The 14,417-nt window shown below is 45.5% G+C and overlaps 1 protein-coding gene across 3 annotated transcripts in view; it reads left to right on the top strand.

Annotated features, from left to right (window-relative positions):
- EEF1AKMT1 (EEF1A lysine methyltransferase 1) overlaps positions 1 to 14,417 on the top strand; it is a 47,454-nt gene that overhangs the window by 24,123 nt on the left and 8,914 nt on the right. For all 3 annotated transcript variants that reach the window (XM_008158153.3, XM_054718695.1, XM_054718694.1), the window contains exon 3: positions 13,559 to 13,641. In XM_008158153.3, the coding sequence (XP_008156375.2) occupies positions 13,559 to 13,641 (83 nt within the window). The remainder of the gene's footprint in view (positions 1 to 13,558; positions 13,642 to 14,417) is intronic.

The following is a 14,417-nucleotide window of genomic DNA, read 5'->3' on the forward strand; positions in this document are numbered from 1 at the left end:
AACTGCAGCTTCCTGGCAAAAGTTGTACAAATGACATGCCTATATTATTTGGCCTTCCCTTGGTTCCTTTCCTTTGATTTATAACTGGATTAATTACAACAGTATCATTAAGATTTCATTTCTTAAAAATATGTTTTTATTGATTTTAGCAAGAGGAAGGGAGAGGGAGATAGGGATAGAAACATCAGTGATGAGAGAGAATCATTTATCTGCTGCCTCCTGCACATCCCCTACTGGGGATTGAGCCCACAACCTGGGCATGCGACCTGACCAGGATTCAAACCATGACCTCCTGATTCATGGGTCGATGCTCAACCACTGAGCAATACCGGCCGGTAAGATTCCATGCTTTTTTATGGCTGAGTATTATGCCACTGTTTATAGGCATTTATCTTCTTTATTATCTATTGATGGGCACCTAGGTTGCTTCCATATTTTGGCTGTTGTAAATAATGATGCATTGAATATATGGATGCATATAGCTTTCAAATTAGTGTAACACATTGATTAAGACTAAGATTTTTATTTTTTTTTAAATGATGCAAGGACAGCTAAAACACATCACTGTGCTCTGACAAAAATGTGGGAGAAGGGAAGCTCATAGCCAACCATCAGAAAACTCTACTGCCTCCCAAATCAAGTGAAGCAGAAGCCCGACATACTACGTCCCCTGGAGGATTTTCCTCCAGCTGTTCTATAGACAAAGAGGGAATCAGAGCTTGGAGTGTTTTCAGTAGTAAGAATGGTTAGGCATGGACATGTAGATATAAATGTAGACATAGACATGAGTTCATAGGTAGATATCCAAATTAATATGTATGTTTCATCTTTGGAAACATTTTTTTTCTTAATATTTTCTAGGTAAACATATAACATGCAAATATGAGCAGTTTTACTTCTTTATTGACTATTATTTTCTTGTGTTAATGCAAATGTTGAGTAATATATTGAAAGCAGACATTCTTGCCTATTCCTAATCATATGGGGAAAATGTTAGGTCTCTCACTCTCTGAGTATGATATTGGCTGTTGTTTTTTTCTAGATGCCCTTGGTAAGTGTGAAGGAGTTCCCAACTCCTAATTTGCTAAGAGTTTTGTTTTAAGCCCAAGTGCCCATCATAAGATGAATAGAGAACAAAGGTGTGGTACATTTATGCCATGGAATACTATGCAGCAGAGAAAAGAAGAATCTCCTACCCTTTGAGACAGCATGGAGGGATCTAGAGTATCATGCTAAGTGAAATAAGTCAGTCAGAGAAAGACAAGTATCACATGATTGCACTCATATGTGGAATCTAAGTAACAAAATAAACTGATGAATGGAGTGGATGCAGAGACATGGAAGCATGGAACAGAGTATGGGATCTCAGAGGGAAGGCGGGGGAGGGTGGGTGGGTGGGAGCCAATTAACCAAGGACCTTGTATGCATGGCCCATGGACACAGACAATGGGGTGGTGAGGGCCTGGGGTGGGGGGCAGGGGTGGGCTAGGGGTCCAATGGGAAAAGGGGGACATATGTAATGCTTACAACAATAAAGAATTATTTTTTAAAAAAGATTTCTTTTAATTATAAAGGGGTGTTGAATTTTGTTAAATGCTTTTCTTTTTGTATTTATTGAAATGATCATGTGTTTTTTGGAAATATTTAAATTCTGGGTTTATGAGATATCAGTGTACATTGGCAACATACACCACTGTCATTCAGGGGAGAAATGGGCCTCTAGCATTGCAGAGGAATCCACTTTTTCCATTAAAATAAGACAATTTATAAATGTGAGTAGATAATTAAGGCTCACTAGAAATTTAAAAGGAAATAATCAGCATGAAGAGAAGAAACACCATGGGGGGAAAAAAACAACTTTCCCCTATGGGAAAAACAAGTAATTCACTAAACATTCCTCAGGTGGAGAAAAAAAAGATGGCGGCGGAGGTGAAAGGCTGATCTGTTGCCTCGCATGGCAGTTTCGGAAATACAACTGAAACATGGGCTGGTGAGGGTGGCGACTGCTGCTCGCGTCTCCCCAGACCGGGCAGCTGCTCCTCTCAGTCAGTACCGCAGCCGGGGCCATGGACTCGTGGGCGCCTCGGCGGCTGCTGTGGCGGCGGCCGCGGACTCGGCGCAGCGGCTCTCGGTGAAGGAAGAGACCATCTTTCTACAGGAGGGGCTAATCCGCGCCACCGACCTGGCCGAGCTGCGCACTGAGATCCTCGGGGCCCCGGACGCCGCCAACACCGATTTGGAGGATTCTTAGGAGTTCTCATCTTACATTCAAGTCCTCTAGCCATTTTGACGGAGGAGAATCAAGAGGACGGCTGGGCTAAACAGGACGGCTGGGCTAAACAAAGGAACTGCGAACTGCACCGCGCGCAGCGGTTTCAGGGGCGCGACTGGAGGACGGAGCGTCTGCAGCCCAGAACTACAGGAGAGATGGCTGAACGGCAGATTTACAGCTAAGAGGGAAGAGGAAACCAGCTAAATCAGAGGGGACGAGGTGCAGAGGCGCGTGGGTCGGGCTGGTGGCGGGGGAAAGGGGCTTTTGTTCCAAACCTAGGGGAGATTAGCTCTCTATCACCCTGAAATCCAGCTTCTGGGGACCCGCGGGAGACCCAGATGCCTGCGGGGAGAGGTGGGACTCTTGCGGAGGTGCGCCCAGCAATCAGTGTTTGCTGCGCTAGAGCGCGGAACGAGGGGACTTAGAAACTTGGAAGGCAGAAGGAGCAGACTCGCAGCCATTGCGGCTCGCTGCACCATGGCCTGTTGGCGCCCTGAGACCCCGCCCCACCTGGGACCCGACCCGCCCTGAGACCCGCCCCGCCCTGGGACCCGCCCCGCACGTTTTGAAGACCCGCCCCGCAAGTCTTGCAGGCGCATCTACGCTCCAAGCAACGGCTTATGCATGTGGGTGGCCTGCCCTCTGGCAGCGGACCAGATGAACTGCTGTTCTAGTCGGACTGCTCCAGGGCCACTCAGACAGGAGGAGGAAACTACAGTTTTTGCTGTAATCCCTGCTGAGTGCCTAAGGCAGTGGCTGATCTACGCCCCATTGGGGACCCAGAAACGAGGGCATCTGGTGGTCTGTGGGAAATGACACCAGCCTTCAACCACGCGCATAAGGGACACATTCAACAGGCAGATTCAGTGAGCGCCAAAGCCTTGCTGCACCAAGACCCGGCCCATAGGAGTGTCTCCTGCACAGCAACTCTTCCTTTATAGACAAAGAGAGCCCTCCCGGTGACACCAGCAACAATCAAGACTTAACTATACAAGGGAGGACCGGGATGTTGCCTGCCACAACAACTTTGAGGCTGCGACGGGAGAGCGGAGCAGACACCACCCAAGACCACCGTAGGGCTGGCTGAGTGGATGCTCTGCAGCTAGAATAAAAGAGGGGTATGCGGGATGATGCTGATGCAGATGACCCAAGGACCACACTTTGGGAACTGCGGCTCGGGCGACGCAGGGGCGACCTGGAGCGTGCTCGGCGTGGTCCCCCCGGCGGTCTCCGGCTGAGGGGGAGGCTCCACTGGCTGCCGAGCACGGACAGACGGGCCCCTGTGAGACGTGGGGTGGGGGACTCCGCGCTTGCTGGCCTCCGAGTCCTTCAGGAATCTCGGTGCCCCGGGGGCGGATGGGTGCGCATGCTCGGCAACCGGCCGCCGCTGCGGACCCAGGGGCCGGCGCGGCGACGCCGGACCGGCCCGCCGCCACACACCGGGCGCACCGGAGCTTCGCCAAGCAGCCGCCCGACGAGTTCTGCGGCGGCCGTCCTGGAGCTCTGGCAGGATGGCCGGGGGGTTGCTGGGGGGGGGTTGACCGGCGGGAATTGGGATCGGGAGGACGGGGCCCCGCTGGGACCCGGGTGCGGGCGGGGTTGCGCGCCTCTGGGCTCGGGAGTGGTCGCACGCCACCGGGTATGGGTGGGGCCTCGCATCCCTGGGTCTGGATGGGGCCCCGTGCCCCTGGGTCCAGGTGAGGCCGGATTCCGGGTCCGGGTGAGGCCAAGTGCCCCTGGACCCGGATGACGCTGGGTCCCGTGCCCAGGTGAGGCCAAGCGCCCCTGGGTCTGGGAGAGGCCAAGCGCCCCTGGGTCCGGGCGAGACCATGTGTCCCTGGATCCGGGTGGGGCCTCGTGCACCTAGGCCCGGGTGGGGCCGCGTACCCCTGGGTCTGGGGGAGGCCAGGCGTCCCTGGGTCCGGGTGAGACCGTGTGTCCCTGGATCCGGGTGAGACCTCGTGCGCCTAGGCCCGGGTGAGGCCTCGTGCCCCTGGGGCTGGGAGAGGCCAAGCGTCCCTGGGTCCGGGTGAGACCATGTGTCCCTGGATCTGGGTGAGGCCTCATGCGCCTAGGCCCGGGTGAGGCCACGTGCCCCTGGGTCTGGGAGAGCCCAAGCGTCCCTGGGTCCGGGTGAGACCATGTGTCCCTGGATCCGGGTGAGGCCGCGTGCACCTAGGCCCGGGTGAGGCCACGTGCCCCTGGGTCTGGGAGAGGCCAAGCGCGCCTGGGTCAGGGTGAGACCATGTGTCCCTGAATCTGGGTGAGGCCTCGTGCACCTAGGCCCAGGTGAGGCCGCGTGCCCCTGGGTCTGGGAGAGGCCAGGCGTCCCTGGGTCCGGGTGAGACCGTGTGTCCCTGGATCCGGGTGAGGACCTCGTGCGCCTAGGCCCGGGTGAGGCCACGTGCCCCTGGGGCTGGGAGAGGCCAAGCGTCCCTGGGTCCGGGTGAGACCATGTGTCCCTGGATCTGGGTGAGGCCTCGTGCACCTAGGCCCGGGTGAGGCCACGTGCCCCTGGGTCTGGGAGAGGCCAAGCGCCCCTGGGTCCGGGTGAGACCATGTGTCCCTGGATCCGGGTGAGGCCTCGTGCACCTAGGCCCGGGTGAGGCCACGTGCCCCTGGGGCTGGGAGAGGCCAAGCGTCCCTAGGTCCGGGTGAGACCATGTGTCCCTGGATCTGGGTGAGGCCTTGTGCACCTAGGCCCGGGTGAGGCCACGTGCCCCTGGGTCTGGGAGAGGCCAAGCGTCCCTGGGTCCGGGTGAGACCATGTGTCCCTGGATCTGGGTGAGGCCTCGTACACCTAGGCCCGGATGAGGCCACGTGCCCCTGGGTCTGGGAGAGCCCAAGCGTCCCTGGGTCCGGGTGAGACCATGTGTCCCTGGATCCGGGTGGTGCCTCGTGCACCTAGGCCCTGGTGAGGCCACGTGCCCCTGGGTCTGGGAGAGCCCAAGCGTCCCTGGGTACGGGTGAGACCATGTGTCCCTAGATCCGGGTGAGGCCACGTGCCCCTTAGTCCGGGTGAAGCCGTGCCCCTGGGTCCGGCCGAGACCACACCAGAGGGAGTCGGACCTCCGTTACCACCATTTGTCCACCATCCAGAGCTGAGGGGTCAGTGCTGACATGTACACATAAGGAACTGGTGGACATTGAAATTGGGTCTCAAAAGAACTGTTCGTCCAGAAAGAAACTCACTACAGACTGATCCATCTGCCTGTCAGCATAACTATTATTGCTCGTCTCACATTCAGTTCTCATAAGTATATATCTAGTGACATATGATCTTGCTCATCTAGGGGAAATGATGAACAACATAGACTGAGGAACAAGAACAGAACCAGAAGCAAGGAGGCATCGATCGGACTATCGGGCCTCAGAGGGAGGATAGGGGAGGGTGGGGGGAGGGGGAGAGTTCAACCAAAGGACTTGTGTGCATGCATATGAGCCTATCCAACCGTTAAGTTCAACAGGGGGTTGGGGCATCCGTGGGGAGGGGGGGATGGGAATGGGGGGATGAGGACAAATATGTGACACCTTAATCAATAAAGAAATTAAAAAAAAAAAAATAAAAGAAATAAACATTCCTCAGGTAAAGTAGGAGGCCGTAGAAGAGGGGTATGGCCTGGGCATCTATCTCTGTGGTGGTGGTGAACACATTCTCCAGTCCTCTGTATCTGTGATCCTGGTAGTTGCTAGTTGAATCTATAGACTGAATCCGATTCAGGTTTGGTTTTCGGGCGGCACTCAGACACCGGTGGGGTGTGTTCTCGCATCAGGAGAAACAGTGACTGCTTGTCTTCTTTTGTGGTGTGAGCAGCCAGCGGTACCCAGTGCATCGATTCCATACTTAGTTAGGGCCTTCTATTTTTTATTTTTACTTTATTTTTCATTACAGTTTACATTCAGTGTGCTAGTTTCAGAATGATGGCTAGACAATCCTATGGTTTACATAGTGGTTCCTCCAATATTTTGAACACCTGGCACCATACCTAGTTATTACAGTATTATTGGCTACATTCCTATGCTCTACTTGACATCCCCGTAACTATTTTGTGACGACTAATTTGTATTTCTTAATACGTTCACCCTTTTCACCCAGTCCCCTAACTCTCCCGCCCCTCTGGAAACCATGAGTTCGTTCTCTATGTCTATCAGTCTCTTTATATTTTGTTTTATTCATTCATTTTGCTCTATAGATTCCACATATAAGTGAGATCATATGGTATTTTTCTTTCTTTGTCTAACATTTCACTTAGCATAATACCTTCTAGGTCCATTCATGCTGTTGCAAATGGTAAGATTTCATTTTTTAAAAAATAAAACTATGTTTTATTGGTTTTTAGAGAGAGAAAAACATCAATGTGAGAGAGAAACATCCTTCAACTGCCTACTATATGCAACCTGAACCTGCAGCCTGGGCATGTACCCTTATTAGGATTCAAACTGGCAACTTTTCGATGCACGGGATGATGTTTAACAACTGAGCCACACCGGCCAGGGCAGATTTCATTCTTTTTTATGGCTGAGTAATATTCCATTATAGATATATACCACAGTTTTTTTTACCCACTCATCTTGGCCACTTGATGTGAGAGAGAAACACCAATCTGCTGTCTCCTGCATACCCCCACTGGGGATCGAGCCTTGCAACTGGGCATGTGCCCTGACCAGGAATTGAATCAGTGACATTTTGGTGCCTGGGATGACACTCAACTCACTGAGCAACACTGGCCAGGGCCTCTGCCCACTTTTTAATTGGATTGTTGTTGTTTTTTGATGTGTTCTTTATAAATGTTGGATATTAACCCCTTATTGGATGTATCATTGGCAAATATCTTTTCCCATTCAGTAGGTTGTTTTTTCATTTTGTTGAAGATTTCCTTTGCTGTGCAAGCTTTTTAGTTTGATATAGTCCCATTTGTTTATTTTTTCTTTGGTTTCCTTTGCCCAAGGAGGTATATCATAAAATATATGGCTCAAAGGAATGTCTGAGATTTTACTGCCTATATTTTCTTCTAGGTTTTGAGGACTTTTATGGTTTTGAGTCTTATATTTGAGTCTTTAATCCATTTTGAGTTCATTTTTGTATACAATGTAAGCAGATGGTTTAGTTTCAGTTTTTTTGCATATATCTGTTCATTTTTCCCAGCACCATTTGTTGAATAGACTGTCTTTACCGAATTGTATGTTCTTGCCTCCTTTGTCATATATTAAGTGGCATGTCGGTGTGGTTTTATTTCTGGGCTCTCTATTCTGTTTCATTGTTCTGTGTGTCTGTTTTGATTACTGTAGCATTGTAGTATAGTTTGATATCAGGTAATGTGACACCTCCACCTTTGCTCTCCTTTCTCAAGATCGCTGTGGCTATTTGGATCTTTTGTGGTTCCACATGAATTTTTAGATGATTTTCTCTAGTTCTGTAGATTGCACCATTGGTATTTTGATAGGAATTGCATTGAATCTATAGATTCCTTTAGGTATTATGGACTTTTTTCTTTAATATTTTTTTATTGATTTTTACAGAGGGAGGAAGAGAGAGAGAGAGAGAGAGAAACATCGATGAGAGGGGAAACATTGATAGGCTGCTTCTTACATACCCCCACCAGGGATCAATTCCCCAACCCCAGGATTTGTCCTGACCGGAAATGGAACTGGTAACCTCTTGGTGCATGGATTGACACCCAACCAATGGGCCACATTGGCTGGGTTGGAATTTTTTTTAAAATATATTTTATTGATTTCAGATCAGAAGGGAGAGGGATAGAGAGAGAGAAACATCAATGATGAGAAAGAATCACTGATCGGTTGCCTCCTGCATGACCCACACTGGGGATTGAGCCTGCAACCTGGGCATGTGCCCTGACCAGGAATCAAACCGTGACCTCCTGTTTCATAGGTTGACGCTCAACCATTGAGCCACGCTGGCCGGGCTGGAATTTATTTTTAAATCCTCACCCAAGGATATCTTTATTGATTTGAGGGGGATGGGGGAGAGAGAGAAAAGTATCGATGTGAGAGAGAAACATAGATTGATTGCCACCTGTATGTGCCCCGACTGGTGATCCAAGTGGCAAACTAGGTATGTATTCTGACCAGGAATCAAACCCGCAACGTTTTTGGTGTACAGGATGCCGCTCCAACCAACTGAGCACCAGTTAGGGGAGTATGGACATTTTAATAATGTTAATTATTCCTATTCTATTAGCATGGTATATACTTCCATTTATTTCTATCTTCAGTTTCTTTCTTTGTTGTTTTATAATTTTCTGAGGACAGGTCTTTTACTTTGCTTAAATTTATTCCTAGGTATTTTATTTTTTTGATGTAATTTTAAAATATGTTTGTTTTCTTCGTTTCCCTCTGATAGTTTATATTTCGTATATAAAAATGCAACTGATTTCTGAATATTAATTTTGTATCCTGCTACTTTACAGAATTCCTTCATCAGTTCTAGTAGTTTTTGGTGAAATCTTTAGGGTTCTCTATGTCCAGTATCATGTCATCTGGAAATAATGAGAGTTTTACTTCCTCCTTTCCAATTAGGATGCCTTTTTGTCATCTTCTTATCTGATTGCTGTGGGTAGGAGTTTATTACTGTGTTGAATTAAGAGTGGTAAGGAGTGGTGGGAGAGCCTGGGGAGGGGGTCAATCGGGGGAAAAGGAGACTATGTAATACTTTAAACCAGGCGTCCTCAAACTACGGCCTGCCAGCCACATGCGGGTGTTTTTGCCGTTTTGTTTTTTTTACTTCAAAATAAGATATGTGCAGTGTGCATAGGAATTTGTTCATAGTTTTTTTAAAACTATAGTCCGGCCCTCCAACTGTCTGAGGGTCAGTGAACTGGCCCCCTGTTTAAAAAGTTTGAGGACCCCTGCTTCAAACAATAAAAAAAAAAGTGTTAAAAGTGGAAATTTATGTCTTGTTCCTGATCTTAAGGAAAATGCTTTTACTTTTTCCCCATTGAGGATGACATTACCTGTGGGTTTGTCAAATATGTCCTTTATTATGTTGAGTTATGTTCTTTCTATTTCCGCTTTGTTGAGAATTTTTATCATAAATGGGTGCTGGATTTTTGTCACATGCTTTTTCTGCATCTATTAATATAATTATATGATTTTTATCCTTCATTTTTGTTTATGTAGTGTATCACATTAATTGATTTATGATATTGAACCCAGGAATAAATCCCACTTGATCATGATGTAAGATTTTTTAAAAATATGTATTTTTGTTGATTTTAGGGAGCGAGAGATGGAAACATCAATGATGAGAATAATTGATTGGTTGCCTCCTACATGTCCCCTACTGGGGATCAAGCCCACAACCCAGGCCTGTGCCCTGATAAAAAATCGAACCGTGTTCTCCTGGTTCATAAATCAACACTCAGCCACTGAGTAACACTGGCTGGTTGATGTTTTTAATATATTGCTGAATTTGGCTGCCTAATACTGTGTTGAGGATTTTTGTATCTATGTTCATCAGAGTTATTAGCCTATAATTTTCTTTCTTTGTAGTGTCTTAATATGTTTTTGGAATTAGGATAATGCTAACCTCATAAAATGAGTTTGGGAACCTTCCTTCCTCTTGAATTTTTGGAGAATGCACTGTTTTCATTTTCATTTATCTCAAGGTATCTTTTGATTCCTTAATCTCATTGTTAACCCAGTCATTGTTTAATTACATTATTTAGCCTCCGTCTGTTTGTGTGTTTTTCATGTAATTGATTTCTAGTTTCATACCATTGTGTTTGGAGAAGATGTTTGATATGATTTCTGCCTCTTGAGTTTATTGAGATTTGTACTATTACCTAACACATAGTCTGTTTAGGGAAATGTTCCATGTGCACTTTATTTATTTAAAAAATATGTTTTTATTGATTTTAGAGAGAGGAGCAAGGAGAAGGATAGAGAGAAACATTGATTGGCTGCTTCCTGCATGTCACCTACTGGGGATGGAGCCCAAAACCCATGTGCCCTGACCAGAAATCAAACCAGTAACCTCTTGGTTCATGGATTGATGCTCAACCACTGAGCCACTGCAGCCAGGCTCCATGTGCGCTTTAAAATAATGTATATTTTGTCAGTTTGGGATGAAATTCTCTAAACATATCAATTAAGTTAATCTGACCTACTGTGTTTTTAATGCAGCTGTTTCCTTATTGATTTTCTGTCTAGAAGATCTATCCATTGATATCAATGGGGTGTTAAAATCCCCTACTATGACTATTACTGTTGATCTTTCCCTTTATGTCTGCCAATATTTGCTTTATGAATTTAGATGCTTCTCCATTGGGTGCATTTGTTTCTTATTATGGCCTTTGTTTTAAAGTCTGTTTTGTCTGATATAAGTATTGCTACCCTAGCTTTTTGTTAGTTTGTTCCTATTTGCATGAAATATTTTTTTCATCCCTTTACTTTCAGTCTGTGTGTGTCTTTTGATCTGAAGTGGATCTCTCATAGATAGCACATAAATGGGTCTTGTTTTCATATCCAATCAGATACCCTATGTCTTTGGATAGGAGCATTTAACCCTTTGCACTCGCTTGCTTTTTTCTTGTACTCGGGATTTAATGCTAACCGTGTCGAGTCACACTCGACATCCGAGTGCAAAAGGTTAAGCCATTTACATTTTAAGTGATTCTTTTTAGGTATGTATTTATTGCCATTTATTATACATATTTATGTTCCTCCTTTTTCTTCTTAAAGCGGTCACTTTAACATTTCTCGTAATACTGGTTTGGTAGTAATAAATCCCTTTAGCTTTTTTTTTTTGTCTGGAAGGCTCTTTATTTTTCAGTTTTATTTTATTATTTTTTTAAAAATTTATCTTTTTGTTGTTGTTGTTAATTCTTACCCTAGGATATTTTTCCCATTGATTTTTTTAGAGAGATTGGAAAGGAGGGAGGGAGGGAGGGAAGGAAGGAGAAAGGGAGGAAAGGAAGAAGGGAAGGAGAGACAGACATTGATGTGAGAAAGACAGTTCGATTGGTTGCCTCCCACACACACCCTAACTGGGTGGGGTCAAACCTGTAACTCAGGTACATGCTCTTGACTGGGAATCGAACCTATGACCCTTCAGTTCATGGATCGACACTCTAACCACTGAGAACATCAGCCAGGGCTTTTTCCTTCAATTTTAAATGACAACCATGATGAGTAGAATAGTCTTGTTTGTAGATCCTTGCTTTTCATCACTTTGTATTTCTTACCAACCCCTTCTGGCTTGCAGAGTTCTGATGAGAAATCAGCTGACAGTTTTATGGGCGCTCCCTTATAGGTAACTAACTGCTTCTCTCATTGCCCTCTCCTGTCTTTAACTTTTGGCATTTTAATTATGATGTGTCTTGGGCCTCTTCGGGTTTATCTTGTTTGGGACGCTCTGTACTTCCTGGACTTGTGTGTCTTTCTCCTTCACCAGGTTAGGGAAGTTTTCAGTCACTATTTCTTCAAACAGGTTCTCAGTCCCTTGTTCTCTCTCTCCTCCTGGTGCCTCTAATAATGCGGATGTTATTATACTTGATGTTGTCCCAGAAGTCCATACTACCCTCATTTTAAAAAATTTTCCTCCACAAGTGTTTATTTTCTTATTATACATTAGGTACTCTGCTGGGATCTGGGGTTGTCAAGATACATAGAATGATCCCTGACAACAGGCATTTACCATCTGGTGGGAGAAGGAAACTGTTATGCAACATAACATAATGCAGGTTCTTAAAATAGACTACAATGCCATGGAAGAGGAAAAGAATAAGGACATAATGATCGCAAGGTCAAGGGGGTCCTTCCAGAACAGGAATACTTTCACTTAGGTCTTTTAGGATGAGGTGTGGGAAAGGAGAAAACCATGGCATGTTCAGGATGAGGGAGCTGCCCAATCACTAAAAAAATGGTTTTTATTTTTGCTGCTTTGATTGGGTATTTTATGCTACCTTGCCTTTCGAATTGTTGATTCGATCTGCTTCATCCAACCTACTGTTTATTTCTTCTAGTGTAGTCTTAATTTTAGATATTGTAGTCTTCATTTCTGACTGGTTCTTTTTTGTGGTTTCTATGTTGCTTTTTATGCTTATTATCTCTTTGTTGAAGTTCTCACTACTGAGTTCATCCATTCTTCCTCTAAGTTCCTTGAGCATCCTTATAACCATTGTCTTGAACTGTGTGTCTGGTAGATTGCTTTACTCTATTTCATTTAGTTCTTTTTCTGGAGATTTCTCCTGTTCTTTAATTTGGGGCATGCTTCTTTGTCCCCCCATTTTAGCTGCCACTGTGTGGTGGGGTGGGGCTTCTGTGTATTAGGTAGATCTGCTTTGTCTGGTAGAGTGGCCTTCTATATTAGGTATCGTGTGGGGCCCAGTGGTGCAGTCTCCCTGATCCCCTGAGCTGGGTACTCCCCAGGTGTTCTTTGCCTGGGTTATGTGAGGCCTCCTGTTGTAGTGAGTCTTGATTACTGTTGGCCCATCTGTGGGTGGGGTTGACCCTCGGGCTGTCTGACTGTGAGGATTGACCAGCGACAGTATATGAGCAGAATTTGTCTCAGTAGGGTCTGGTAGTTGCCGAGGTCTTCCTTTGGGTGTGCCTTTTATGGAACTAATCAGGTGGTACTCTTTGGTGGTGTGAAGCCAGCTCCAGGGTGTGTTGGTTCTGGGCCTCTTGGGAGAGACTCATGTGCAGGTCAATGTCAGATGCTGCCTGTGACCTGAGGTGCCTGTTAGGAGCTACAAAGCAATCCACAGGTGATGGCTGCCTCCGTCTGGGACTGGATGCATGTGATAGGGGCCAGCCCTTTTTTGTGTCTCTGCCCTTCTTACCAGTCTTGATATGACTATTCTATAAATCCTTTGTTATAAGACTTCTCTTCAGCTAGTCTTCAGTTTGTTATTCAGGTTGATTGTTCTATAATTTAATTGTAATTCCAGTGTGGTCCTAGGAGGACTTGAGTATAACTTCTACCTACTCCCTGCCATCTTGGATCCCCATTTGTCTGTTAATTTAGAATCAACCAAAGGACTTGTATGCATGCATATTAGCATAACCAATGGACGCAAGACACTGGGGGTAGAGGGTAGGGGGTAGGGGAGGCCGGGGGCAGGTCAATGGGGAAAAAAAGGAGTCATGTACTACTATTTGTAATACTTTAAACAATAAAATAAAATTTTAAAAAATAATAATTTCCAAAAAAATTGGTTTTAAGAAGAAAAATGAAAATATTAAGTATATGCACAGGTTTAAATTAAAGGAATCAAATTTATGCTAATTCTAAAATGATCTGAACTCACCCCTCTGCTACAGCAATTGAGCCAGTTTTGGTACAGTCAGGAAACGGCTTTGCGGCTTGCTAAGGAAGTGACTGCAGCTGCTGGGGAAGGTGGAAGGTGAGATTCAAATTTTGTTTCTCTTTTGTTTTAATCTAAATTAATATTTTCAGTGTCCTTCCTCAATGAGAGATGATTTGTAAGAAGTCTGATTCATAATCTGAAAAATTTGTAGTTCATGATTTGTAGAATATGAGGAATAAGAACTGCTATAACAACAAGTTTAGGGGCACCCAGAAATGTATTCATTGTAGGATTTCTTATCTCTGTCCTTTATTTTAATATTTGCTAACCTGCTCCTTATTTTTATACCCTTACAGTTTGCTTTAAGAGAAAAAAAAATCTTAATACTTGACTTTTTGAAATTTTAAGAATGTAGGTTTTCTTTTTTTTGACTCTATTTTTATCAAGACTTTGCATGCATAGCCCTGACCCAGTGGCTCATTTGATTAGAGCATTGTCCCATATACCTAAAGGTTGTGGGTTCCATTCCTGGTCAGGGCACATACCTAGGTTGTAGGTTCAATTCCCAGTCAGGGCGCATACAGGAGCCAACCAATTGATGTTTCTCTCTCACACTGATGTTTCTTTCTCTATTGCACTCTCCCTGCCTCTCTCTCTAAATCAATAAACATCCTCAGGTGAGGATAAAAATCCACAAAACTTTACATGCATGTAATTTATCATCGAATGGTCCTAAAAAGCTGGTTCAGACTTTATCACTTCCACAGATGTGCATGCTTTCTGTCCATGCTCCCAATAGTATTATTTCCAGACTTGGGCTATAACAGGGTTCATATTGTTATGAAACAATGTTCTTACAGCTGAACCTTTTA

This window comes from Eptesicus fuscus, chromosome 7 (assembly GCF_027574615.1).
Source record: "Eptesicus fuscus isolate TK198812 chromosome 7, DD_ASM_mEF_20220401, whole genome shotgun sequence".
Lineage (NCBI taxonomy): Eukaryota > Metazoa > Chordata > Mammalia > Chiroptera > Vespertilionidae > Eptesicus > Eptesicus fuscus.